Source organism: Fukomys damarensis, unplaced genomic scaffold (assembly GCF_012274545.1).
Source record: "Fukomys damarensis isolate Sample0158 unplaced genomic scaffold, DMR_v1.0_HiC HiC_scaffold_32, whole genome shotgun sequence".
NCBI classification, from domain to species: domain Eukaryota; kingdom Metazoa; phylum Chordata; class Mammalia; order Rodentia; family Bathyergidae; genus Fukomys; species Fukomys damarensis.
This window is the reverse complement of record NW_022900944.1, coordinates 11,017,364-11,044,187: the sequence shown is the minus strand read 5'-3', so window position 1 is coordinate 11,044,187 and position 26,824 is coordinate 11,017,364. Positions and strand designations below refer to the sequence as shown.

General features: G+C 47.8%; 1 protein-coding gene across 2 annotated transcripts in view; it reads left to right on the top strand.

Annotated features, from left to right (window-relative positions):
* The window catches only part of Mmp2 (matrix metallopeptidase 2), a 26,754-nt gene extending 2,935 nt beyond the window's left edge, over positions 1-23,819 (top strand). Inside the window, exons 2-14 of one of the 2 annotated variants that reach the window (XM_010629757.3) lie at positions 418-495; positions 2,347-2,573; positions 3,450-3,598; positions 4,657-4,785; positions 4,967-5,140; positions 8,072-8,245; positions 9,014-9,187; positions 11,079-11,234; positions 12,339-12,480; positions 16,361-16,497; positions 17,598-17,757; positions 21,786-21,895; positions 23,572-23,819. In XM_010629757.3, the coding sequence (XP_010628059.1) occupies positions 2,422-2,573; positions 3,450-3,598; positions 4,657-4,785; positions 4,967-5,140; positions 8,072-8,245; positions 9,014-9,187; positions 11,079-11,234; positions 12,339-12,480; positions 16,361-16,497; positions 17,598-17,757; positions 21,786-21,895; positions 23,572-23,675 (1,761 nt within the window). In that variant the 5' untranslated portion in view covers positions 418-495; positions 2,347-2,421 and the 3' untranslated portion in view covers positions 23,676-23,819. The remainder of the gene's footprint in view (positions 1-417; positions 496-2,346; positions 2,574-3,449; positions 3,599-4,656; positions 4,786-4,966; positions 5,141-8,071; positions 8,246-9,013; positions 9,188-11,078; positions 11,235-12,338; positions 12,481-16,360; positions 16,498-17,597; positions 17,758-21,785; positions 21,896-23,571) is intronic. The other variant, XM_010629764.2, reaches the window with a different exon arrangement.
* The last annotated feature ends 3,005 nt before the right edge of the window (positions 23,820-26,824 follow it).

The window sequence follows — 26,824 nt, the reverse complement described above, 5'->3', positions numbered from 1 at the left end:
GCATCACCCTTTGGCCTCCCCAGAGCGCCACCCACATGCTTTGGGCTTAATCCCTTGGTCAGTAAGCGGTCCTCAAATTATCCTCCTCTGGGAGGAAGAGCATCTGCTTCCCCTGGGCTCCTGACTGCTGTGGAGAGGTCAGGGCAGGCTGAGGAAGGCCGGGGATTGAGGTTTTATTCTGGATATGAGCATGGCTGGGGCCGTGGTCTCTCTTCCTTTCCTCTTCCTCTCTCTCTGTTTCTTGTGTCTGCTGTTTGGTGGCATAATCTCAAAGGTCACCTCTCCTCTAAGTCATCAACATATTTCCAGTCAAAAAAAGCAGGTGCACCTCACAAGCTTCAAAGGAGTCCCCAAATTTATCTTGTTCGGCTTTCATGGGGTCACAAGTCCTTCTCTCACCCCTTTCTCCTCATCCAGATCTGAGCCACACAATCACTGTGCATCCAGAAACTGGGTGACATCCACTGAACCCCACAGACATGGAGTTGGAGCAAGGTGATTCCCCAAAGGGAAATTAAGGGACAGAGACCAGGAGAGGACAGGGTCTTGGGAAGGCCCAGCAGGGAGATTGCCTACACCTCTGGCAATGCCCTGCCTTCTCATGCTTGGGATTTTGCATTGTCACTTTGAAGGAGGACTCAGTTATTGTCCTGACTAACTCTGTTTGTCTCTCTTACCTGTCCTCTGGAGGAGTCCTTCCCAGCTGATCTCAAATTCCAGGAGCAGAAGCCTTGCTGGCTCACACTTTGTGATAAAAACCAAGAGTGCGTCTCTCCCCAGGCAGGAGCAATCATCTCATTGCTGAGTCAGGTCTCTGAGCTAGGCCCCTAGGGTTGTGATGTGTTCCTTTATCAATACAAATTGTCTCCTAATGTTGTGTTCCACACCTGGGACCTTTTTCTTTCCAAATTTCGGAAACTGGGGGTCTGGGGTTTTAGCTCACTGGTTCTGCCTCGCAAGCGCAAGGACCCTAATTGGATCCCTGGTCCACAAAAAAACGAAAAGAAAAGAAAAAGCAGAAACTCGGCGCAGTGGCACACACCTATCATCCCAGACCTTTGTGAGGCTGAGTGGGAGTAGTGTGAGCTTGGGCAACTTAGCCACTTAGTGAGACCCTGTCTCAAAATAAATAATATGAAAAGGGCTGAGGATGCCGCTCAGTGTCTAGGTGCTAGGTTCAATTCCTAGAACCATACAAATATATATAAAGATAAAAAAGAAGAGTGGTGGACTTAGGCTGACTCCCTTACTTCAAACTTAGGAGTGCACTACACAACTGCTAATCTTGGGCAACTAATTTCCTTCCAGAGTTCCAGTTTGTTCACTTGCAAACTGAGAGCAGTAGTTGTACTTATCTCAGTGTCAGAGAGGTGATCTTAGACATTCAGAAGGGCACCTGGCATTGAGAAATGCTCAGGAAGTGTCAGCCGTTGCATTTGCTGCGTTACTGTTATACCCTTTTTCCTCTTTCTTACTGTCCCAGGTTAGAGCCACAGTCCGCAATCTCCTGGCTCCCTTTGCCATTCCAACACAGCGCTGATTGCTTATTTAATTTTGCATTTGTTTGTGATCTGTCAGCATCCCTGCCCTGAGATTCGCACCATAGGGATTAGAAATGTGTGCCTTGTTCACCAGTTTATCCCCAGCAATTGCACAGGAATTGGCACATGGAAGGTATCAAAATGCACTCCTTGAATAAATAAATGAATTGGTTGGCCCCCATATCTCTTCGTGGACCTGTTTGATTTTGGCTTCAGTTTAGGCAAGATCCCCTGAAGGAAAAGACCATTTTATTTTTGGAAGTGGCAGATTTAGGATATGAACCCAGGTTATATCTGTTGCCAGAGACCATGCATGAAGCAACTGAATCTCTATATGGGTAGAAAAGGAGAAAACTCATCCCTAAGTCACCAGCTATCATCAGGTAGCTCAGTGAAGTGATGGAGCTAAAGCAAGAGAGCTGAAGCATTATGGTTGCAGGAAGGGCTCTGAAGCCAGATTGCTAATCCAATCTGCTGTTTCTGAGCTGTGTGATCTTAGTCAAGTTGGTTACTTTCTGTGTAATTTATTTTCTTTCTCTGTGCAATGGGAATAATAGTATTTCCATTCAAGAGTTGTTGTGTGCATTAAATGTGTTAATATATACTGACTTCAGGCATGTAATAAATACCCAGCACTATAGTGACCTTCACGATGCTTTCTACAACATAGTGACAGAGCTGGCGTGGGAACTGTTGCTCTTGATTTTGTCCTCTCTGGAGTAGGGGCTGAACTGGAGCAGGCTGCTTTGGTCATTGCTCTGTTTTCTTGACATGGCTCTTTGCCTTTGCTGCTCTTTCCTTCCAGCAATACCTGAACACTTTCTATGGCTGCCCCAAGGATAGTTGCAACCTGTTTGTGCTGAAGGACACCCTCAAGAAGATGCAGAAGTTCTTCGGGCTGCCCCAGACAGGTGAACTTGACCAGAACACCATCGAGACCATGCGGAAGCCACGCTGCGGCAACCCAGATGTGGCCAACTACAACTTTTTCCCCCGCAAGCCCAAGTGGGACAAGAACCAGATCACATACAGGTGCCAAAGCAGGGTTAGGGGGGTCAGGGCCACTGGGCTAAGGGACACAGAGTCTGCTTGCATCTACCTTCTCGCCACTCTGGGGACCCGTATCAGTAGCGAGGGTGGGCATCATGGGGAGTTTGCATCTGGGGTCCTTGGTGAAGGGCATCAGCAGAACTGGATTCCAGCCTCACACTCACTAACCATGGGACACTGTGCCTTTCAGTGTTTTGAGCATTGACTTCCAATCTGAAAACCTGGGCTAAAAATGCCTTTCCTCATACCCTGGATTGGGGAACTTAGGTATACAAATGAAGGGCATCCGCAGTGTCTGGCACATGCCAAGATTGTCATGAGAATTAGTCATCACCATCGTATTATTAGATGTGTCATTGGGGTAGGCAGAGGAAGCCTGATGATTGACTGCTAATTGGGTGTTTGCTTTACTGAGTTGTTTTAGTTGGTGGCTAACTGAATTAAGAGCTATGCTTTGTACTGCTGGTCCTGGATTCCAAAGATGAAGTCTTCTGCTCTGTGTCCCATAATGCAGTCTTCATGTCCTTGCCTACCCTTGCACCTGACAGAAGTCAGAGATGAAACTCTTTTGATGGGACCTGAAAGTGTTGGCTGATTTGTCATTCCATGGGTCATGAGGCATTCTGGAAGGGCTGTCCTCTTAGCTCATTCAGTATGTGTACACACGTTCCTGCAGAAGCACACACTCCTGCACACACATGTGAAAGTACGTGCTTGTGGACCACGCAGTGCTTATAAACACACTCACATGCCCCTATACACACACACATTTATACACATTGCACACACACACTTGCATATGTACACACAGCCCTGCACACATGCATATATACTCATGTGCATTTCTGCCACCTTCAGGATCCTTGGCTACACGCCTGATCTGGATCCCGAGACGGTGGATGATGCCTTCGCTCGAGCCTTCCAAGTCTGGAGTGACGTAACCCCACTACGGTTTTCTCGCATCCATGATGGAGAGGCTGACATTATGATCAACTTTGGCCGCTGGGGTAGGCGGAAGACAGGCGGGTGGTAGGTTGGGGCAGAGATGTAAAGACAAAGGGGCTGTTTGGATGTTAGAGAGGTGGAGAGTGCAGTGTAGATAACAGAGCAGCAGGTGTAGACACTGGAGGTAATTTAGATGGGGGCGGCACAACATGCCACAGGCACTGGAGAGCCGCATAGATTAAGGGCACAGGAAGTGACCCAGTATAACCTGGATACTGCACAATCTTGAAGTAACTGTCCAACAGTGCAGCCCAAGCAGTAGCCATTAAGTACTATGGCTATTTACATTTAAATTAGCAAATCTTCTTAAATGAAAACTCAATGTGTCAGTCACGCTAGCCACATTTCAAGTGCTCAGGGGCCGCATGAAGCTGGTGACCTCTTTGCAGCATAAAGAATATCTGCATTATCCCAGAAAGTTCTGTTGGGTAAAGCTGGCAGACACAGAGGAGCTATAGATATGTGAGTAGCTCAGACATGAATGGACCCAGGGTCAAGGCCACCATGGGAATTGGTGGTATGAACCTTGGTAGTAGCATAGACACAAAGGCAGGTAATGTAGAACTGAACGGTGTAGTGGTGAGGGTACAAGGATAGGAACAGGAAGCCACATAGAGCTGTGAGTGGGTGAATGGACTTTGGTGGGAGGCATGGGTTAGGGTAGTGCATACTGGTGATAGTGTGAGCTTAAGGCTGGATACAGATAAGAGGGCAGTGTTGACAGGAAGGTAGATGGTGTAGACATTAGAGACAATGAGGGTGAGTGATGGGGCCACCAGTGTGGCATTGTAGGGATGTGAGTAGATATTGTGGCAATGGTAGTAGTGTAGACAGCGAAGGTAGATGGTGCAGATAAGGGAGCCATATGGACTTGAGGGAGTAGGGCAACCCGTAGGAGGGTCACAATCGGGGTGTAAAATCTCTACTGGCTCCTCATTTTCCCAGTGCTGAACAACCTCAGTGGGCCTGGGGAAGTGGGCAGAAGTTAGGTGGATTGGGCTTGGATGGGTTTTGGGGTACAGCAAAGTGGCTGGAAGCTGACACCTTGTGTGCATTTCAGAGCATGGAGATGGGTACCCGTTTGATGGGAAGGATGGGCTCCTGGCTCACGCCTTCGCTCCAGGTCCTGGGGTTGGAGGAGATTCTCACTTCGATGATGACGAGCTGTGGACCCTTGGAGAAGGGCAAGGTAAGACAGTCCCCTGCATGCTAGTCACCTGGCAAGCAGGAACCACTGCTTCTCTGGTGACCTTGAACCCATCCGTCTGCTCTGATGGGATAAGGGGCAAAGGGAGGGCAGCCAGAACCCTAGTCTCCAGAGAAAGGCTAGCAGGGCCAAACCGCACACTGCAGCTTCCTGTTGCCCTCAGTGGTCCGTGTGAAGTATGGAAACGCCGATGGGGAGTACTGCAAGTTCCCCTTCCTCTTCAATGGCCGTGACTACACCAGTTGCACAGACGCAGGCCGCAGTGACGGCTTCCTGTGGTGCTCTACCACCTATAACTTCGAGAAGGATGGCAAGTACGGCTTCTGTCCCCATGAAGGTGAGTATCTGTGCCGGCCCTGACTCTCCTCCCAGGCCTGCGGCATTCTTGAAGTCCCTGCTCTGCCGCTGCCTCTGCAGGCTGATCAATCAGCCACTGTCCTCCATGACTCATTTATGCCTCTCCATCCTGGCTTGGGCCATCTCTGTGTCTGTCTCATCTGTGCCCTGATAGCTGTGCATTGCTTAATGATGGGAACACATTCTTAGAAATGTGTAGTTAGGCAGGTGTAACGTCATCAAATGACTTACACAAACGAAGATGCTCTTGCTGTCGATAGATAATATAATCCTATGGAACCACCGTACCACTGTCATATGGTCCTTTTTTGACCAAGGTGTCACTTTTTCATGATTATATTTAACTAGTACTTTGATTAATTCAATTTTAAAAGTCTTACCATTAGCCATAATATATTGAAGTCATAGGCTCACTGTGCTATTTTTTTTTAACATACATGACAATGAATATAGAACTATTAAAGTGTCCGGTGAGTCTAGGATCACTTTCTATACTCCAGCTAGGGCTAAGGGCTGAAGGACCTAAGCAGAAGCTTGGGGAAGCGTGGAGGCCTAGCAGTAAGTTAGGGAAGCAGGACTCAGACCTCCTGGAACACCTGATCCGGCTGGGGACTTCTACCCTGTAAACATCAGCCATTGGTCTGCACTGGTCTTGTTGCCATCTCTGCTAATGAGTGTGTGTGTGTGTGTGTGTGTGTGTGTGTGTGTGTGTGTATGCGTGTGTGCATGGGGTCTATGCTCTCTGATTCTCTGAGCTCATCATTGGTCTGCACTGGTCTTGTTGCCATCTCTGCTAATGAGTGTGTGTGTGTGTGTGTGTATGCGTGTGTGCATGGGGTCTATGCTCTCTGATTCTCTGAGCTCTGCTTTCTGTCCATGCAGGATATCTAGCTTGTGTCTCATCTTTGTGTCTTGACATGGGCATTAAACTTTACTCAGTATTTTGTGTGTGTGCCTATATGTGTGTGTGTCCATGTGTGTGTGTGTACATGTGTGTGCCTCTGTGTGTGCGTGCACACGTGCTTTTGGAAATTTATTTTCAGGTTTTGAAGCCATCTAAGAGGAAGAGTTTTGAAATGTATAAGCGTATGACATATACATTTAGCCCTTTTTTAAAATGTTCTTGACATACTTCTTGATCATAAATCATAACAAAATCGTAAGACTTTATACCGATCATGTAATTATATTTGATGATTTTAGAGGCCATACTTTGGAAATTTGGGGGGAAAATGGAAGAAAATCTAAAATTCTTTTCCAAATACTTCTTTCTTGCCATCTCATAAAGATTCTTTAGTGTATACCCTAAAGGCCACCCATCTGTTTGGATATTATTACATGTGTTTGTGAAATCTCTCTGACCTCATTGTGACCAACACTGGGTGCCAACCTTCCTGACGGAAGGAAAGAAACAAAGAGCTTGCTAATTGTCTTCCTGTTTACTTTCAATACCAAAGCTAAACTTTGTATTAAGTAAGGATGTAAACTATTAGTCAGAAAAATTTAAATTACAATACTGTTTTTATCTTGATTTCTCATCAAGGGGTCAGATGGCATTAACCCTTACATGAGTCAGTGCCTTTGGTTGGAACAGGATGCCTTGATAATAGAAACAGCTGTATTTCATAAATTCAGAAGGGTTTGCCCCTGCATTGGACATTAGCCATTTACTTGGTCTCCAGCCAGGTGCAAGTACGCACAGTGCGCACGTGTTTGGGTCTCGCGGTTGGTGTTACTCAGCCCCTCCTGACTGCTGAGTCAGTGTCTGCTTCTTGCCCTCCTAGTTGGGGGATGGATCTAGGAGGAGTCAGGGGCTTCCTGGGTGGTAGAAATTTAGCTGATGGGAGGCCAGAGGTGGGGTGCGGCATCTGGCCTCTGTGGAAGTTAACACTTTATCTTTCCCTGCTCCTAAACCATCACGGTCTCTGAACTCAATTTGGCCTTTTCCCTGGGTCCCATTGCTTCTGGCATCACAGGACATGGGCTCTTGTTTGGGGGAGGTGAAGCAGTGAGGATAGGGGCCCCGATTCCTGAGGGGGGAGATGAGGGACTGGGCCCCATTCCGGCCATGGCAGAGTTAACCGGAGCTGGTGAGGTCACCTCTGGCACCACTGTGCACAGATGGTCTTTGTTATGCGTTTGTGGTTTTGCTTGTTGGCAATTCCAGAGCAACACCATTTTGTAGCATTGAGGTGGATGTGGGGACAGGAGAGCAGGAGGAGAACTCAGGACAGGCCAGATCTTGCATCACACTCTTTCCTCTGATTCTCCAGTTGTGGCCATCATCATGGGAGTAGGAATCTGCTGTGTGTATTAAAAGGGTTCTGAAGACAGCGCCTCCTTTTTCTCCTCCCTACCTCTTCTCCTCCTCCACTGTATCCTGTAGGGACCACAGCAGGGCTGTCCAGGATGTTCCTGGGGTTGAAGAGAGGTGATACTTTCTCCCTGCACATGCACAAAGACACAGTGATCCAGAGTTTGATATTAGTGAATTTTGTAGTTTTCAACTACAGACTGCATTCATTTCATTTATGTGAAGACTTCAGACTTCAAATGGAGGGATTCTTACAGATGTGCCCACCATGGGTGATATAGTTAGCAGTCTGATGGTGTAGACTTTGACCAGGCAAAGTGGATATTGACCTTGATGTTGGGGCAGGGTTCTGGAGACCCCTGCTGTGTGTGAAGGGTTGACCACGTCATGGCTAGTGTCCACGAGATCACAGGGGAAGGAGCAGAGGGGACAAGGCTGCAGGGCTTCTCTCCAGGAGCTCACAGAACCAATAAATAGAGCTGTTTTAATATTTTAACAACACAGCTTCCATGGTGTAAACTGGCAGGTGGGCAGCCTGCCAGCTCTGTGCCCAGGCAGATGTCTCTCTCTCAATGGCCCCCCCATCTCCCTCCCCAGCCCTGTTCACCATGGGCGGCAATGCGGATGGACAGCCCTGCAAGTTCCCGTTCCGCTTCCAGGGCACTTCCTACAACAGCTGCACCACTGAGGGCCGCACGGACGGCTACCGCTGGTGTGGCACCACCGAGGACTACGACCGCGACAAGAAGTATGGCTTCTGCCCTGAGACTGGTGAGTGTCACTTCCTGCTGTCTGATACAAGCCCATCTGATCACCCCCAACTTCCTTTCCTGAGGGGTAGGGGTGCCCAGTAGAATCTTTGGCAGCTGGTACATCGTGGGCACAGAAATCAGGACAAATGTGAGGCACCAACAGCCACCTGAGCCTAAGTGTCAGGCTTGCTCAGGACCCTCTGTGAGTGACCTTGCCCTCTTATCTCTCCTCTCTCTGACCTTGCTGTCTCTATTGCTTTTTCTAGTCTGCTTCTCCTCCTATCTGTTTTTCACTGAGGGCTCCCTTCCTCTGTTCCTCCTCTCCTTCTCCCTCTCCCAAACATGCTTTATGTGCACACTCAGAGGTTGGTCTCCCCAGGACCCTGCTAGTGGGTGTTACGATACAGGGGTGTGTGTTGGGACCATCAGCCCCCTGGGCATCTGGCCCTTCTGCCCCCATAGGTGGGAGGCTGGTGACAGCTCTGGAATCTGGTTGCCTGGGTTTGAACCTCAGGTCTGATCCCAAATATCTGCTCAGGCAAGTTTCTTAATCTCTGCAAACTTTGGGATCTGCATCCAGAGTTGCCCCATGGGGGTAGCCTGTGACTTCCACTGTGCAGGTCTAGTGGGGGTGGAGGCGAGATATGGGGAGATCTCTTGATCTAGAGTGGGGGACAGAGTGAGGACTCCATAAACGTGGTTTGTTAACATCAGCGTAATGCTGGTGTTTCCTGGTGGCAACCTCAGACCCTTTGCTGCCCCTTGACCCGTGTCTCTCACCCCACAGCCATGTCTACTGTTGGTGGGAACTCAGAGGGTGCCCCCTGTGTCCTCCCCTTCACCTTCCTGGGTAACAAACACGAGAGCTGTACCAGCGCTGGGCGCAGTGATGGGAAGTTGTGGTGTGCCACCACGGCCAACTACGACGATGACCGAAAGTGGGGCTTCTGCCCAGACCAAGGTACGAGGCCCTGGCATTTGGGTGGAGACGCTGCACACCCTCTCCCCATACCTGGGCTGGAGACCTTCCTGGGGATCCATTCACCTCAAGCACCCCAAGACACCCCCCCACCCAGCCAGGATCCCTAGACCCATGCCCAAGCAGAAATCCTGTCCAGCCTTGGTAGAGACAGGTTCCCTGCTGAAGCCCTGACCAGATAGGACCCCTTCCACCTGGTACCTCCTTCTCAGTGGAAATCAGCCCTCCTAGTTTCCAGCCCTGTCTTCCATCTCGACCTCTCCTTTAAGAAGGGACATCGCTACCATTCTGGCATGGCTTCCTCTGCCCTGGGGAGGTAATTCTTCTCGGGGACATTCCCACTCCAATACAGAGATGCCCTCAAGGAGTCGGGCAGTCAGCAGAGCCTCCAGAATCTCTCTGCCCGCCGCATTAGCTCTGCTCTTTGCCGAGATATAAGTGATGTCCCCTCATCTGTGCTGAGGATGCACCTGCCAGCCCAGCTCCCTGACCCCGGGACTCAGGCTGGAGTGAGAGAGTGACCAGAAGACAGTCCATGACCTTATGGTGGACAGTGTTGTGAGTGAGGTACTTGGGCACGGTGCCCTCTAGTCTGCAGGGCATGTAGACTTTGGGCCCAAAGCCCCTGATGACCTGTTGCAGGTAAGGGCTGGTCCGGGACCTGCCACAGTGAAGTCAGCCTTCCTTTATGTTACTGTTACTTTTGTTACTCACAGTGAGATGTACTTGGTGGATCCCAGGAAGGCTGTTTTTCTTATCCCCTGCCAAGTGCCATGCTGGGACATTTCCTGACTCTACCCGCTCTGTGCCGGCCTTTTGCCTACAAGTGGGATTCCCCATCTGCCTGAACGGTTTTGTGGTTCACTTTGGGTGATTGTTATTTTCCTGAGCTGCTATGACAAAGTACCGTAGATGGGTGGCTTAAAACAAAACGAATTGATTACTTCATACTAATGAAGGCTCAGCATCTAAAATCAAGGTGTCGGTAAGGCCACATGGCCTTTGAAGGCTGTGTCACTCCATTCTCTGTGCTATCATCATGCAGCCTTCTTGCCTCTGTGCCTGACTCGGAGTCTCTCTTCTTATATGGATGCGAGCCACCTTGATCTTCTTAATTACCTCTACAAAGACCCTATTTCCAAATAAGGCCACACTCACAGGTACCTAGGGTTGAAACTTGAACTTATCTTTTTCAGGGCATCATACAACCCAAACCAAGGTGTGAAATAGGGTTTGCCTGCTATCTCTGGCTGAGCCTGACATTGAGCCCAATGGGGCATAGTTTTACTACTTTCTCTGGGGCAGGAATGGGGGAATCATGGGGATGGTCTTTCTTCATTTGCCTACCTCTTGAGGAGCCTGAGGAGCAGGATGTGTCCCTAGACGTTATAGAGACATAAAGTACAATATTTAACAAAAACAGAACAGAATTGTTTTCTTTGCTGTCAAAAAAACTCATTTGCCTACCTCTTGAGGAGCCTGAGGAGCAGGATGTGTCCCTAGACGTTAGAGACATAAAGTACAATATTTAACAAAAACAGAACAGAATTGTTTTCTTTGCTGTCAAAAAACTCCTTTGTTTTGCAGCAAAACATCTCCTTTAACACAAAAGATTTGCAGATGCTTCTGGCCCTCCTCCTTCATAACACACACGCGGCCTGCACTGGATAGGGGCAGGAGGACTTTGGCTGACCCCACTTGGAAGCAGTAGACATAGATTATTGATTCCAGATTGCTCAGGACAAAGAAGATCCCTCTGTGCCACTTCCAGAGATTTTAGCCTCGACAGGGATGTCCCCAAATCTCCCTCGCTGGGTCCCTGGCTCCAGTCTCATCTCTCTCTCTCAACCCCCTCTCCCTGCTGTGGTTCCAGGGTACAGCCTGTTCCTTGTGGCAGCCCACGAGTTTGGCCATGCCATGGGGCTGGAGCACTCGGAAGACCCCGGGGCCCTGATGGCGCCCATTTACACCTTCACCAAGCACTTCCGCCTCTCCCACGACGACATCAAGGGCATCCAGGAGCTCTACGGTAAACCTTAGCTCAGGGTGCTGTGGGAGGAGGATTTGCAGCCTGGGTGGGAGGCCCGAGGGAGTGGGAACCAGCAAGGTCCCATCTGCCAGAGACAAGGGCAGGGTGCGAATGGTGACCTGGTCTTAAAGGAGTCAGAGCTGTGCTCCAAGAGGAGGTTTGAATAGCTCCGTGTTTTATAAACAACACTGTTTTCACCATTCTTGGCTCCCTTTTTCTGGGGCTCTTCTTTTCCAAGTAAATAAACTGAAGTTTGAATTTAAGCATCTAAACCCTTCACCAGGAGTTAGCTGACTACAGTCCAGAATTTTCCATAATCTAGGATGAGCTTAATGATATAGGAGTCAAAGTTTCTAGTTCTCAAAACACGCTTTTATTTTGTTATGTAATAGAAACACAACTAATCCCTTAAACCAATGATTTGTTTATTATGTGTGCTTAGAGTGAAGCCAGAGATTAAAAAGTCAGTCCATTTCTTTAAAAAATAATCAGTTTCTAATAGTCCTGGTGGTACTTGAGCCAGGCCAAAGGAGTGGAAACTGTACTTGAGCGAGGAAACTTGGGGACACTGAACTCAGGAAAGGACCTGAGGATTGGAGCACCAGGTTCCGGTGTTGCCTTTGCCATTTACCAGCTGCCAGCAATTGAATAAATCATTACCCCTCTGAACTCAGGTTTCTCAAATGTGGCTGCTTATCATGAGGAGTAAAAAATTCAACCCTGTAGGAAGGGTCCCACCCTCTGGTGCTGTGCACACGAGTGGCCCCTGACTCTTGTGGGCTTAAGAAACTAAACTTTGGGTTTGAATCTTGCCCAAGTCACTCAACGCTTCTGGGCTTCAGTTTTGTTGTCTATGAAATGGGAATAATGGTGATACCCACCTACTGGGGACACAGAGGACTAATTCAGGTGATATCAATGAAGAGCATTTATCAAATATAAAGGAATGCAGAATTCTGGCTTCTCGTCACTCTCCAAGTGTGGGCATCTTTATTTTCTTGGGCTCACACTACTATTGCATCTGATGCTGGAGGCCCAGGCTGGTGGAGAAAATCTGTAGATCTGGGCAGAATCTTAAGGTCAGACATCCCTCCCTCACCCCAGGGGCCTCTCCTGATACTGATATTGATACTGGAACTGGCCCCACACCCACACTGGGACCTGTCACTCCGGAGATCTGCAAACAGGACATTGTCTTTGATGGCATCTCTCAGATCCGTGGTGAGATCTTCTTCTTCAAGGACCGGTGAGTCAGGAGTTTGCTTTTTGTCCTTCCTGCTTTCTGACCTCTTCCCTTCCTTATTATTCTGGTGTCTTTGCCCCTTGTGGAGGACCTCCAGAGGCCTTCACAGAATCATCTATTGGCAGCAGTTTTTGCTGTGTCTCACACAACCTGCAGATCCTGGTGGCTTACCACACAGCCACCTCTTTTGCTCACTCAGGCTCTGCAGGCCTGCTAGACATCTAGGCTTCCGGCTGAGGTTGGGGGTGAGGTGTACTGAATGTCACTCATTTTCCTGGTGTTAACTTGTGGTTTCCTGGTGGCAACCTGTGGCAGATGACATGGTGCAAGAGGACAAATGAAACCACACAAGCCATTTAAAGCCTCCACACACACCATACCTGAGCACATTCCATTGACTAAAGCAAACCATATGGTCAGGCCCAACACCTTCCAAAGGCCAGACAACAAATTCACATGGCAAATTCACATTCTAAAGTAGGATGGAGAAAAAATTGGGAAAAACAAGCCAGTTTACCACAGACCTTCTCCTGAAATGTTCTTAACCTCAAACAACCAAGTTGTTCAAGGTGTGGGTAATCGGTGACCATAGGATAGAGAGAGGTAGTGTCCTTGCTTTAAATAAAGATCCCCACTGATTTGATCATGGCTGAGACTCACCCTAATTGCTTAGTCACTTGAATAATAGCAAGGAACATCTAGGACCTCGTTAAATGGTTTGTCCACTGTCCATCCTTCCAACCATCTGGCCACGCATGAACACTGCATACATATGGACCTCCATCCAGCCATCCACTTATGAGGTATTATCTTCCCATCCGGTGATGCATCTATCCATTCATCCATCCTAGAGTAAAGCAGGTGAGAAAATGGACTCTGGAGTTACAGCACTAGACCTGCTATATACAGATTTTATGACCATAAGCAAGTTAATTAAGTATCCTCTTAGTGCCCCAGTTTCTTTATCTATAAAATATAGCTAGTATCCCTTCATAGGAAAGTGACAAGGATTAAATGAGCTTAGTGCCTAGAACAATGTCTGATACAGAGCAAGTGTGTACAGACATGTTAGCTGTTTTTACTGACAAATAATTGTTGGGCATGTTTTGTGTCAGTGATCTTGCTAGACCTATTGTGTGATGGAGGAGAAGACAGTATGCTGGGGACAGAGGCTCTGCTCAGTGCCTAGATCAGTGTTCTCAAAGAGAAATGCATGTGAGTGTTAAATGTGTTGTTTCCACCTGTCGCTGTGGGCCCTTTGACTAGAATCTCTGGGGGCAAGATTTCAGCATCTTTAGAAAATGTGGCGATTCCAATGCACATTAAATTTGTGCATCGCTAGTGTAGCTTGGGAAACAGCATAGAGAACTGACATTAGCATATGCAGAACAGAATGAGAGAAATGTGATTGTAGAAGCATTAGCAAAATGCCTTTGGGAGGACATCTTATTCAAGGAAGATTTCACACAGGAGGCAGGCTTTGAACTTAACCTTGAAGGAGAAACAAAAGTTTGATGGACGGTGGTGAGATGGTAGATTGGAACCTGCAGAAGACAGGGGGCACTGCAAAGCAAGACCATGTGAAAGATCCTGCCAGGAACCGGGAGGCTGGTGAGGCTGGAATATATCCCAAGAACTTGTGAAGGGCCTCCTCTGCCCCAGGCATGGGGCCAGGTGCTGGGGTGCAAATGCTATGCCCTTCACAGGGTCTGCCAGCCAGTGGGGAGAAGAAGGCAAGAAAGCAGTGATACGTACAATGCAAAGAGAAGTCAATTATCATTAGGCTCAAATGCCCAAACCAGGGTGTCACTTGCTGCCCTGCAGCCACTTATGAGGGCAGGTGACTTGCAAGTGAGGAGCCCCTTCTCCAGGAGTGTCCTTGGCTGGAGCACTTCCCAAAAAGAAGCCCTGGGTTACATGTGCAGATGTCAGAAGTCTGGACCTAGGAAAGGGCTCAGAGCCCAGCTGCAGGCCGGAGGTATTCCCGACTTGCCATATCACACTTATTTTCAGAAAGACTCGTATCTATTTATTTATTTATTTTGGTACTGGTATTTTGAACTCAGGACCTTGCACTTGAGAGGGAGGCAGCGGCACCACTGAACTAAATCCTGGCTCACTACCTGAAAGACTTTGATAAATGTTTAACGGACTCATAGAATCAGTAATTAAGCACTGACCCTGTGTAGGAAATCATGCTAAGCATTTGTGTTAGTTTTCTGTTACCATAAAAAATAATACCGGAGATAATCCACTTAAAATAATTTTGGCTCACAGTTTTAGAGGTTTCAGGCCATGACCAGCTGGCCTGAGGCCATACATCATGTTAGGGGAAGCCTTCACTTCCTGGTACAGACAGGAAGTGAGAAAGAGGAAGTGAGAAACCCAAGTCCCACACCTCCTTCCAGGGCACGCCCTCTGTGACTTAATCTACCGATGTGCTCCAACTCATAAGGTTCCATCACCTTCTTAGCATCAAGCTGAGAATTTAGCCTTATAATTGGTCCTCAAGTGGACACTGCACAGCCCCACAGCCTCAGGAGGACAAGGCCGGTATTGCAGAAAGACTAAATTTGGATTTTGGAGTCAGATCTGGATTCGAATCCCAGTAATAACCTCTCTGAGTTTTATTCGCCAATTAGGGATCATGATTTCTTCCTTTACTAGGATGCTTTGCTGTATGTGACAGAGATACTCTCTCCCTCCTAACGTCAAACTGAAGCTAGCTTAGCCAGTAGAGAGGAGGTACTGTTATATGGTACAAATTCCACAAATACAGAAGAAGGTCAATGACTTAATGTCTTTGTCCACTAATATCCTTTGTATTGACTGCATCCCAAGACTGGGCTGCCTCCTGGTCACCAGATAACTGCCAGTGGCAGGTGGGGATATGGACTTCCCATATCCACCAGGAGAGTTACACACAGACTCTCTCTTTCTCCCCTACATTTGAGATACAAATCATTGTTCAGTATTGTCATGCCAGTGTAAGTTATGTGGCAGCTGTTGATTCAGTAACAGTTGCCAAAAAGTACTACACTCTGATTGGCTTAGATCAGTAGTTCTAAAACTTTGGCATACATTGGAATCATCTGAAAAGCTTCTTAAAACACTAGCCTCAAGCCTAGTCTGCTCTATAGAGTCTGCTCTATAGATCTCAGGTAGGATCCAATAATTTCCATTTCTAACCAGTCCCAAGGTGCTGCTGTGGCTGTTTGGGAACCACTCTTCAAAAGTCAAAGTCTTAGACTAATGAGTATCTACTCCTAGAGTGGAGATTGGATCATAGGCTGATGGTGGAAATGGTGATGGTGAAGGATGGATCATATCTGTGGACTTCTGATAGAAAGGATAGGGATGTAAATAATAAGTTCTGGGTAGACTGTCAAGACTGCACATCGTACTGTTATGAGGATTAAATTTTATGAGGCATAGAAAATGTGTAGTACTTAGTAGGCCTTCAACAAACAATAGCTCTTGCCCTTGCCAAAGTGTAGTTTCATTCCATTTCAACTGAGAAAATGCTTTAGAATGCCATCAGCCCATGCCTCAGGTGGCTTCTAATAAAATGGGACAGATACGATAAACAAGTGCTGTTGCAGGCACTCAGTACTGATTTTGAGAAGCCTACAGCTAGAAGGATGCAGTATAGACAGAGGTCATGAGAGAGATGAAGATGGGGAGCAAAAGGGTTGCTTTTCAACCCCAGCATCTCTTGGGGGAGAAATCTGCCCATTCTGCATTCTGTAGCCCTTGTCCCACCTTCTTTTGATCTTGACTCTCCTTCCCATCATAGAGTCATCACATGGTTGCTGCTGAGTAGGATTTGGAAGACACATGTGGTCAGAGCTATGGAGTGACTTTGTCCTCTTCCGATGTGTAGGTTCATTTGGAGGACTGTGACACCACGTGACAAGCCCACAGGGCCCCTGCTGGTTGCCACATTCTGGCCTGAGCTTCCGGAAAAGATCGATGCTGTGTATGAGGCCCCACAGGAGGAGAAAGCTGTCTTCTTTGCAGGTGTGTAGAAGGGTCGTGCCAGCCATTGGTCTGTGGGCGCTACCCCAGGACTCTTGTGCCTGGCCCACTCCTCCACCCAGACGCCTGTGGGTGCTCTTTTCCTTTATGCATCCATTCTTTTAGTATCATTTCCAAAAGTTTGGGATGCAGACACCCAGCATCACATAGCTTATCCTGCAGAGAGAACATTTTCTTTCCGTGAGCGCCTTTTCAATCCTTCCAATGATTCTTTGCCAAAGAAAAACAGTCTCACTTTGGTGCTTGTATGTCTCTGACATCTTCATAGTGCTAAAGTCATCATAGGCCATTGATTTAGTTAGAATTTAAAAAATGACTACTTTTCATTTTTCATTTTTAACAAACCCGTTTTCATACAGGTGATTAGTTATGTTAGGGTGGCATTTCAAATCAGGACAGAAACGCATCATTCCATGCATAATATTTAGATGACCCCACAAAAATTTTTAAAGATATCTAGTTGTAAAGATTTTGAAATGAATTTATTAAAAGCAAAAATATGAAGTAAATAATAGTACAAGGAGTCTCCAAAAGTGGGTAGGGTGGATGTGGCTAATGGTTGGGAAGCGTTGCTCATTCAACATTTATTTGTGCACCTACTATCTGGTGCTCTTTGCTGAGCTCGAGGGATGCAGCCCTTGCACCCCTTTGCTCACAGGCTACTCAAAGAGACAGCCAGGCTGCCGGGAGGTGCATGATGCGGAGACCAAGAGGATTCTGCCCTGTCCTAGAAGCTGGCTCCCATCTCCATCCCACAGTGACCATATGTCCTGGCCAGGGTAGCTGTTAGCCCTCACAGTGCTGTTGTATAAAGTAGGAAGAGGTGCCTTTCTGTGGCCAGCACAACACTCATATGTCCTGGATCTCACATCCCACCCCAAGTCACCTCTTTGGCATTGTGTCTTCTATCAGCAACTTACAAAACCTTGTGTGTGAGGCCTGATTTGGGCACTGCACCTGGAAGTGAGCAGGACCCCGTATCCTGTTAGCAATGGCTGCAGTGGTCCTGCCCGACAGGTGATGGGGCAGGCTGGCTTGGGGGACTCCAGCACAGTCACCAACACCGCTTCACTTCCCCCCAGGGAATGAGTACTGGGTCTATTCTGCCAGCACCCTGGAGCGAGGGTACCCCAAGCCACTGACCAGCCTGGGATTGCCCCCCGATGTCCAGAGAGTGGATGCTGCCTTCAACTGGAGCAAAAACAAGAAGACGTACATCTTTGCGGGAGACAAATTCTGGAGGTAAGGGAGGGCTGTGGGCAGGACAAGAGCATAGCAGGATGCAGCTGGATGCTTCTTACATCAAATTTAGAGGTTGGCGGGTTGTCGTTGCCCTCTTTCTGATCTGTAACCTGTCAGAGCCGAAGGCCCTCTGAGAAGTCCCTGAAGGATTGATTAACCATCCTGTTGCACACTGATGGTGTAGTTCTGGTCAGAATCTCTTCTCTTCACATGTGTTTTCTAATTGGGCCTATGTATGTCTAGTCTGGACATATTTTAAAGCAAATCACTGTTGAAGGGGGGGCTAATAACAATAAAGATAGCAGCTGCTACTGTTGACACTATGTGCCAGACATTATTCCAAGGGCTCTGTGAAGTGTCTACTATTATTATTTCCATTTTGCAGGTGAGAAAACTTGTATTCAGAAAGGTTAAATAACTAACTGAAAGTCACACAACAAAGCAGTGGAGATTGGGTTTTGGGAATCTGGCATTTTGGCTCCAGGGACATGGTAGTGTTCATGGCAGTATCCTGACTCGATGAAGAGAGGCCCCAAGAGGTGGCAGCGGTAGAGACAGGTGGTGGGGAGAGACATGTGAACAGGGAGACTGAGAACTGGGTGCAGCAGCCTCCTCCAAGAGCCAGCACCCAAACCAGGGCCAGGAAGCAGCAGCACCCTCTGGCAGGTCCACAGCAGGTTCGGTGGCTGTGGGCACAGACTGGCAGGGGAAGAGTTTGCAAGCAAATGGCTCTGTGTGCCAGGTCATCTAGGGAGAAGGGTCCAGTTCTGGGAGGCCTTTATCAGGCTAAAAAGCCAAGGAGCTTGATATCCAGGTGAGGAGCCCAGATCTCAGGAGTCTGATGATAATTCTTCACACATTCCAGATGATAAAACTTGGATCTAAAAAAATTAAATAACTTGTCCAAGTTTTTTGTTTATGAGTTTGTTAGAACCCAGGGTAGGTAGGAATGCATGCCTGTAATCATGCTTATAAACTCTGGGAGGTTCAGGCAGGAGGATCACAAGTTCAAGCCTAGCTTGGGCGGGTTAGCAACTTAGCAAGACCCGGTCTTAAAATTAAAAGTAAAAAAAAATTAAAAAGGGATAGGGATATAGCTCAGTGAGAAGGATCTGGGCTCAATCTCCAGGACTTGAAAAAAAAAGAATGTGTTGGCGCAGAGCTGGGATTGTGTCTGCTTCTCTTGTCTTCTCACCCACTGCCCCTTCTGGCTCATTTGGTTAGTGGGAAAGGGAGGCTTGGACAAAGGCTTTGGTGGGTATTTTCCATCTCCTCCTTCCAGTGTTCCCAAACTCCTGTGTTTGCCACTGTATCTTCTACTTAGAAGCAACTCCCTGAGGCTTTTGTCAGCCATCCTGGGAATGATTCTGAGTCCTCCTGAGGCCTCTGTCAGCTCCCCTTTTTCTCCCCGCTCTGCCATGCCTCCAACTGCCCTAATTCAGAAGCTGCTTATATCCCAGGGCTGCCCATGACAGGGTGGAATTTTAGGTACATTGCTAAGACACTTAGCAACCTAAGCTGATTGATATCTCAAGCTTCAAAAAGGAAAACAGTCAGCCAGGAAACCACTGAGCAGCCTTCCGCCCATAGCCCTGGCGTGCTTTTCAGCGTGCCCACATACTTTGAATGACATCTGAACTTCCCAGGCACTTGAAACTACAGTGAGAGGCACAGAATCATTAAAAGCTAAGAATCATGCATATCTAAGAATCATAAAACCCTGTCATCTTTGCAGCATAGTGTTGCAGGACTCGTATGGTCACCCTGTCACATACCCTAGGCATATACACATACAAGAATAGACGTGTCTGTGAGTGAGCTCCAGTGCCTGTGGACACACCCTGACTCACAGGCTGTGGCAGTGCCTTGCCAGGCTTCTGGGCAGAGTCACCTGTCTTCTGGTCCTTTTCTTATCAAGCAACTTCCCCAAGCCAGGGACCAGGATGGACAGTTTATTCTGCAGAGGAAGTTCCTTAGTCTCCTCAGAAAGGAACGGAACTGAAGGACTGGAAGGGCCTCAGAGGCTTTGAGCTGGGCTTTCAAAAGAGATCTTGCTTGAAGCAGAGGTGGTGGATGAGCTTGTGGCAGTGTCCTGGCATGGGTTCTGCAGAAGTCCTGAAGGTATGCTTGCTGTAGGAGAGGCCCCTGAGTGATGAGGAAGGGGCATCTGCCTACAGTGTGTCGGGAAGGACACATTGCCTCCTTTGGGAGCTTCCTCTGAGCCTACAAATACATGCTAAGCATTTCTCCTTTTTCCCAGCCACTAGCAAGGTGTGGGAAGACTGTGCTTAAGAGGTAGTCAGTACTCCTTGTCCTCCTGGAGCTTACAGTAGGGAGCAAAAATGACTCAAACACATTTGAAACAAGTAGCAGTGGCTCTCCTAACACCCCTGTGCCCAGACCTGAGTTGAGACTGTGAATGTCACCTGGATTTCTGATTTAAGGTAGATTCTTTTATCAGACCCATTTCCCAGATCCGGACACTGAGGTTGAAATGGGTTAGGGACACAGGCATGAAAATCTGGGATGAAAATAGCTGCATTCTTATACCTGCTTTACATGGCAGAGGAGAAACTTCTGTGACATCCTTCAAAACAGTGTACCAGCAAGTGGGACACTCTTCAAGATGATGGGGACAGAGGGAAAAGGAGGAGATGTAGCACCTTCCTGAGTCTGCATCTTCTTATGCCATGACACTATGTTCTTCCTGGATGCAAACAATTTGGAAACAAACTGGTTCATGTGTTTGAACCTTGATTTCCTTATCTATGAAGTAAGGTTGATTCCTGCTCTCCCCATCTGTTGGAGGTAGAATGACAAAGAGTTGAGGGTAAGGTCAAGTCTGGGACACATGGCTCTGAGCCTTCCTGCACCTAAGGATGTTGTTGGAGGGGTCAGTGGAGGTGAGGGATAGCGGGGTTCTGGGAGCTTGAGCTATGCAATTTGGTTTTGCTAACCCCTGTCATGAAGAAGCAGATTTTATCAGAAGTAGTCTTCCAGTTCAGTTGAGATTATGAAGGCCTTTCTAGTAGTTCTTGGAATGATGAGCTGGGGCTGGGAGAGGGAGACCCCTGTACAAGACGTCTTCAGGGGAAGTTGTTGAAATCTTGGTGAGGTGGCAGGGATGGCCTGGGGAAGAAGAGAGCCAGCTAGGAGAAACCATTAAGGAGATCTTGGATGTCACAGGGTGGGATTCAAACACAGATCTGTCTAGAAAGCTCCCTCCACGAGCATAAGACTTAATTCTGTTTTTGGAGATATCTACTGGCTCATAGCAGGAGCTCATTAGATACTCACAGCATCACAAATAGGTTGTATGTAAGTGGAGAAGCAAAGGAGTGAAAATGACAGCAGGATTTTAAAAAGTTCTCCAACAGAGTTTAAAAGACAGAGGTATTGCTGCCTCTAGGGAGACGAATCTGCCAGTGAATGTCTATGATATTTGCCTGAATTAAAGGCAGGACCCAAGGCAAGTATGTACTCTGCCAGCTGCAGCAGGGACCGGGATGGCAGGTAATCCACCTGCCTGTGACTAACAAGCCTTTGGCTCACATTCATCACTTTGCATTGTAACCTCACCCCCAAGCCCTCATCACCTCTCAAGATGTGGTTTGTTATCTCCTTTGATAGAAGAAGAAGCAGCAATTTATTCAAACAATGAGACAGGTCCCCACCCATGGGCACTTGGCCCAGTGTTCCCTGAGACTGAAGCAGGGATCAACATTTGTAAGGGATCTAACATTTCTACAGACCTACAAAGTGCCAGACACAGGGACAGACATTTTGTGTCTGCATGTTGGCAGTAATTGCAAGATGGATTTTATGGGATCGTCCAAAGTCATGTAATTAGTAAGCGGTGGAGTTAGATTTCAGACCCAGGTCTGATTCCACACCCTCCCACTCCCGCTGGCTGCATCTCTGAGGATTGAGGTCTGGTTTCTGAAGCCTACCCAGGAGCTGTCATATGGGGAGGGGTGGCCTTCAGAGAGGGGCGGACCATCTGGTTCACCGTGTTTCTTGTCCTACAGATACAATGAGGTGAAGAAGAAAATGGATCCCGGCTTCCCTAAGCTCATTGCAGATGCCTGGAATGCCATCCCCGATAACCTGGATGCCGTTGTGGACCTGCAGGGCGGCGGTGAGCAACCCAGGCCTCTGTCCGCTTTCTAGGACTCCCTGCCCCCCAGCCAAGGCCTGGTTCCTCCCCAGCACACACTTCCTCATTGTGCAGAGCAGGCATGCTATGCCCCGGGAAAACAAACCAGCCCCTTCAGCCCAGGACTGGGAAGGCATCCAGACCCCTGACCCCTGCTCCCTCAGCCAGTCCTCAGGCAGTGAGACCTAGAAGGGCCCCTCACAGCTGCAGGGACTGAAGCCAGGGCAGGGGAGGGAAGAGGCCTGCAGGGGGCCAGGAACATGGCCTGGTGCCCTCGATTCATTCTGGGGTTTGATCCAGGTCCCTTTGAGTTTTGAAGGAGGCCTCATTAGCAGAAGGATGGCTCAGTTTGAGACAAGGCAAACTTTGTCATGCTGTTGCTCATGAAGCAAAGATCCTGCTCTCCACTCTGTTAGTTCCTTTGCTGAATGAAACACAGCCAGTATCAGCAAGGGTTAGAATTTGGAGTTGAAAAATTGAATTCCTGAGGAAGGCTCCTGGGAGCTCTCTGGGCCCTGGAAATTAGTTCAGTTTGACTTTTTAGAGGAGATTCCAGTTCAATTCCACAAAGATATTTTTGAGCCCCTACCATATGCGAGGCACATAGCTCCCAACTCCAGTGTCTAACGGTCTTACAGATATATGAAAAAGCATGTATGGTCAGGCCCTAGGTTAAGGGTTATCTTCAGCCAAACACGTATTGAGCCCCTACTATGTGCCGGAATTTTAAACGAGGTAAATAGAACCATATATGTATGTTAGGAGGAATTCACAGATCTCAAAACCTCCAGGGACCGCACAGGGTGCAGACAGTAGGGACTGGATGGATCTGGGGTGATCCAGAGACCCCATGTCTTACTTACAGGTGGAAGTTGCTTCTCAGCTTCTCATAATTGTTGGTCTGCAAGAAGCAGGGCCTTATGTTCTTAGATATTGTAGTTGCTTTTAAAAAAAGGCATAAATTTTTACATTCATGCCACATTTTGAGATGTTTCTATGTTGATAACTTATTCAGAATTAAAGACAAAAATCAAAATAAAAAATTTGTATGAGCCAAATAAAATCATCTGTAGACCTGATGATAGGGCTGAAAGGCCTGGTTTTCCACATGTGGTCATGGAAAGTACTTCGCTTAGTGCTTGTGCTAAATAAGGTACTGTTATTATTATTACTTATTAGCATATGCCATCTAATTTAATTGCGCTGCAAGCCCTATGAGGTTGCTGTCTTTATCTCCATCTTAGAAATGATCAAACAGGGATTGAGAGTCCTTAGTTCTTTGGTTGGTTGGTTGGCATAAATATACTGTCTCTAGTAGGTAGATAAATAAATATATATACTATAATAAATACATATATATATGTATTTATTATAGTATATATATTTATTTATCTACCTACTAGAGACAGAGTCTTGCTATGTAGTTGAGGATGGCCTTGAACTCACTATGTACCCTAGGCTGACCTCAAACTTGCAGTGATCCTCCTGTCTGCCTCCTGAGCACTGGGATTACAGGCGTGCACCACCACACCCAGCACTTCTCCAGTTTAAAAGATTTTCCCCCAAATCTGTGACAGCCAAGCTCCCAGGAACTTTCTGCCTGTATCCTAGAATATCAGGATGGGTTGACTACAGCCTCTCTTCCTTTTCTGTCCCAGGTCACAGCTACTTCTTCAAGGGTGCTTATTACCTGAAGCTGGAGAACCAAAGTCTGAAGAGTGTGAAGTTTGGAAGCATCAAATCTGACTGGCTGGGCTGCTGAGCTGGCCTGGCCCCCACAGGCCCTTCCTCTCCTCTATCCCTTCCCCACACTGGAGCACCCGGAAAGGACAGGGAGGGGCCTAGGAGGCCTGCCTTCAGCTCCATAGTTAATCAGCAATCTCCACCCTCACCCTGGTATTTAAGATTCCAGAGAGTGGCTCCACCCTGTGCCCAAAGAAAGGTGCTGTTGTACCCCTCCCAGGCGTCCCTTTCCCGTCCAATCTTACCCACCTTTGGGGCCAACCCCAAAGAGATTCTTTGATATTCCCAATGCAGCCCTGCTCTGGGCTGCCCTGGTGCTGCCACCCTTCAGGATCTTTTCCCTCCACAACTTACTGTGGCTCACAGCACCCTTGGAGCCAACAGAGACTATCTCCAGAGGGCACTGGTGGCCCAACAGCCTGGCATGGGGCAGTGGGATGGAGGAATGGTCAAGTGGCCTCCTTGAACACCTGGCTTCTCTCTGCAGGCTGCCTTAGAACCTTCCCAGTGCTAGGAGTTTGCTTTGTATGCACTTTGTTCTTTTCTTCTGATCCTCTGATTTTTCCACTTTGTCACATTTCCTGACAGAAGGACTCAGGTTGTCTGAAGCCACCACACCATGCATCTCCGCCCACATAGCAGTGGTTCCCTCATCCACTGTTTAGGATCCTTACCCAGTCTCCGCCTCCACTGGTTGGAGGAACCCAATCCATGGCTTCCTGCTCAGCCTTTTCTGCCTCTCCCTTCAACAGTTCCCCATGGGAAATGACAACAAGTATAAATAAAGACTCCGGTTGAGTGACAGTCTTTGCCATGTGTTTTAAGCAGGGGCTAGAGTGGGGCTACAGCTGCGTCCAGAAGAGGAAAGTTAAAAAGAGCAAATCTCTGCTCCCTGCAGGGAACAGATAAAGCTCTACTGGAAGGTTAGAGCTGCCAAAATAAACAGCAAGAGAGCCTCAGCATGGGTGAGCTCGTGTCCTTCCAATCTGGTGAGCAAAGAGCCCCAACAAAGCAGCAGTTCTTCACTTTAGTTATGGGGTGTGTTCATGGTTTGTGTTCTTCCAGGCTCAGTTTTTTCATTAACAATGATACCAGTTCTAATGTTACTACTAACAACCTACAGCAGTGCTTTCCCCCATGATTACTTGAGGGTTTACAATGTGCCACACACTTTACAGGCATAAATTTCTCTAACCTTTACAACCCCCTAAAGAAGGAGAGGCTATTAGCCAGCTGAATCTTATTCAGAGGAGACTAGGACCAGAGTGTGAAGTGGTCTGTCCAGGGTCCTGTAGCTGATAGTTAACAGAACTGAGTCAAGAGCACAAGATGACCTACGGAAGGATCTTCATCTCTTGGCTTAGAATGAGCATCAGCAGCTGGATCCTCTACCACCACCCAAATCTCCCTATGTAAACACACATGGAGGAGAATAATGTGCATGCTTTCTATGCATAGCTACTTTCAGTGAGTAATTCTTCCTGCCAAACTGCTCACTCTCCTCTCCTCCTATATAGAAATTTGGAAATTTAAGGCCTGAGGTTCTTTTTGTTAATTGAGACAGTCTTACTAAATTGCTAATTTTCCCAGGTGGGGATCAAACTTGTGATCCTCAGCCTCCTAGAGTGCTGGGAGTACAAATGTGTTACCATACCCGGCGGCAGCCTGGGATTTTTCAGGTGACCCTGCCGGCTAAGATAGTTCGATGATCTATTGCTTCAGGTCCCTCCTGGTTGAGCTGGTGAGGAAGGGACAGGAGGAGGAGTGCACAGGACTCCCTGGAGGTGATCTCAGCAGACCTAAAGACATCTTTTTACCATGGTCTGCCCACAGGTTTGGGTTTTGAAGGCTCTGGACAGACGGCCTTCTTGCAGGTATCCAGCCAAAGAGCCACAGAGCAAGCTCTGGAAGGTGTTATGCAGCCCTACCTGAAGATCCTCTAGGCTGGGAAGCTTGTATCATGGCTGTAATATACTGTAATTAAGGTTCTCTGCTACCCTGAGAGAAAATTCAGCTATTCCCCAACTGCCATTTCTTGAACGGTTTTCTGTGAACATGACACGTGTTACTTTATTTAATCTTTATTACAATCCTATGGAACAGGAATTCGTTTTCCACACCTAAATGAGGCAAGAAGCTCACAGAAGTGAAGGACTAGTTCAGAGCTGCACATCTATATGGTAAGGTTGGAAAAATCTGAGATTCTATATTCAGTAGGTTTGGCCAAACAGCTGGGTAGCAGCATTTCATTCTGGCCATTCCTGCTCTGATATGAATGAATGATTTACCACCTCCATCCTCCATCCTTTCATTCTCACTCAGAAATGGATCATCTGGTCTCAGGTCCAGGGACAACCCCTCTTCCCACCACTACACCCACATAGAGATCCAACAGGCCCTTGTCCTTCCTCAAGGTGAAATGAAGCCGCCACCACTCAAACCATTTCCCTTTTGCTTCAGGTTCCTTATCTGCCGAGAAGCCAACAGTTGCTTTTGACTTTTCTAGCAATAGCTCGCTTCTCCTCTGCAGAATCATCTTGTCGCTGTCAGTATATATGTCTTGAATGGAACAGATTTCACTACTGTTGTCAATTTTTATTACTTACTTTCTGCTGCCAGACAGACATCCAACTCCAGTTGGTTTACATAAAAATGAAACACACCAGACCTCAAGCACATAGAGCAACGCTCACTTTGGATATATTATTTCATTTAAAGGAATAGACCAGGGAAACTGACATTGCTGGATCCAAGATCTGTTTGTCCCCGTCTTACAAAGGGAAGTAATCGAGGTTCACAGAGTTAAGTGATTTGGGGGACATCAGTAAAACTGAAAATCCAGGTTTTCCTGACCTTAAAGCAGGGTACTTTGTCTAAAGTGCCATTCATTTGGGGTTCCCTTTAGAGTCATTGCTGAGGGAACCACGCACCTCTGAGGGGGCGGAGCTATGCCGCTAAAGGGGAGGCACCGGACACCTAAGAGGGAGTGTCCAGAGTGGAGGGGCGGGGCGGTCGCTCGGTAACTCTGGCGCTTGCGCAGAGGTGCCCGGGGCTGGGACTCGGGCGGGGTTCTGTCGCTGTCCGGCTTCTGCAGCTCTCTAGAGCCTCCTGTTTTCGGCTGAGATCCTCCTCCGGCTTCAGCCATGAACCCTTGCGCCGAGGCAGCGG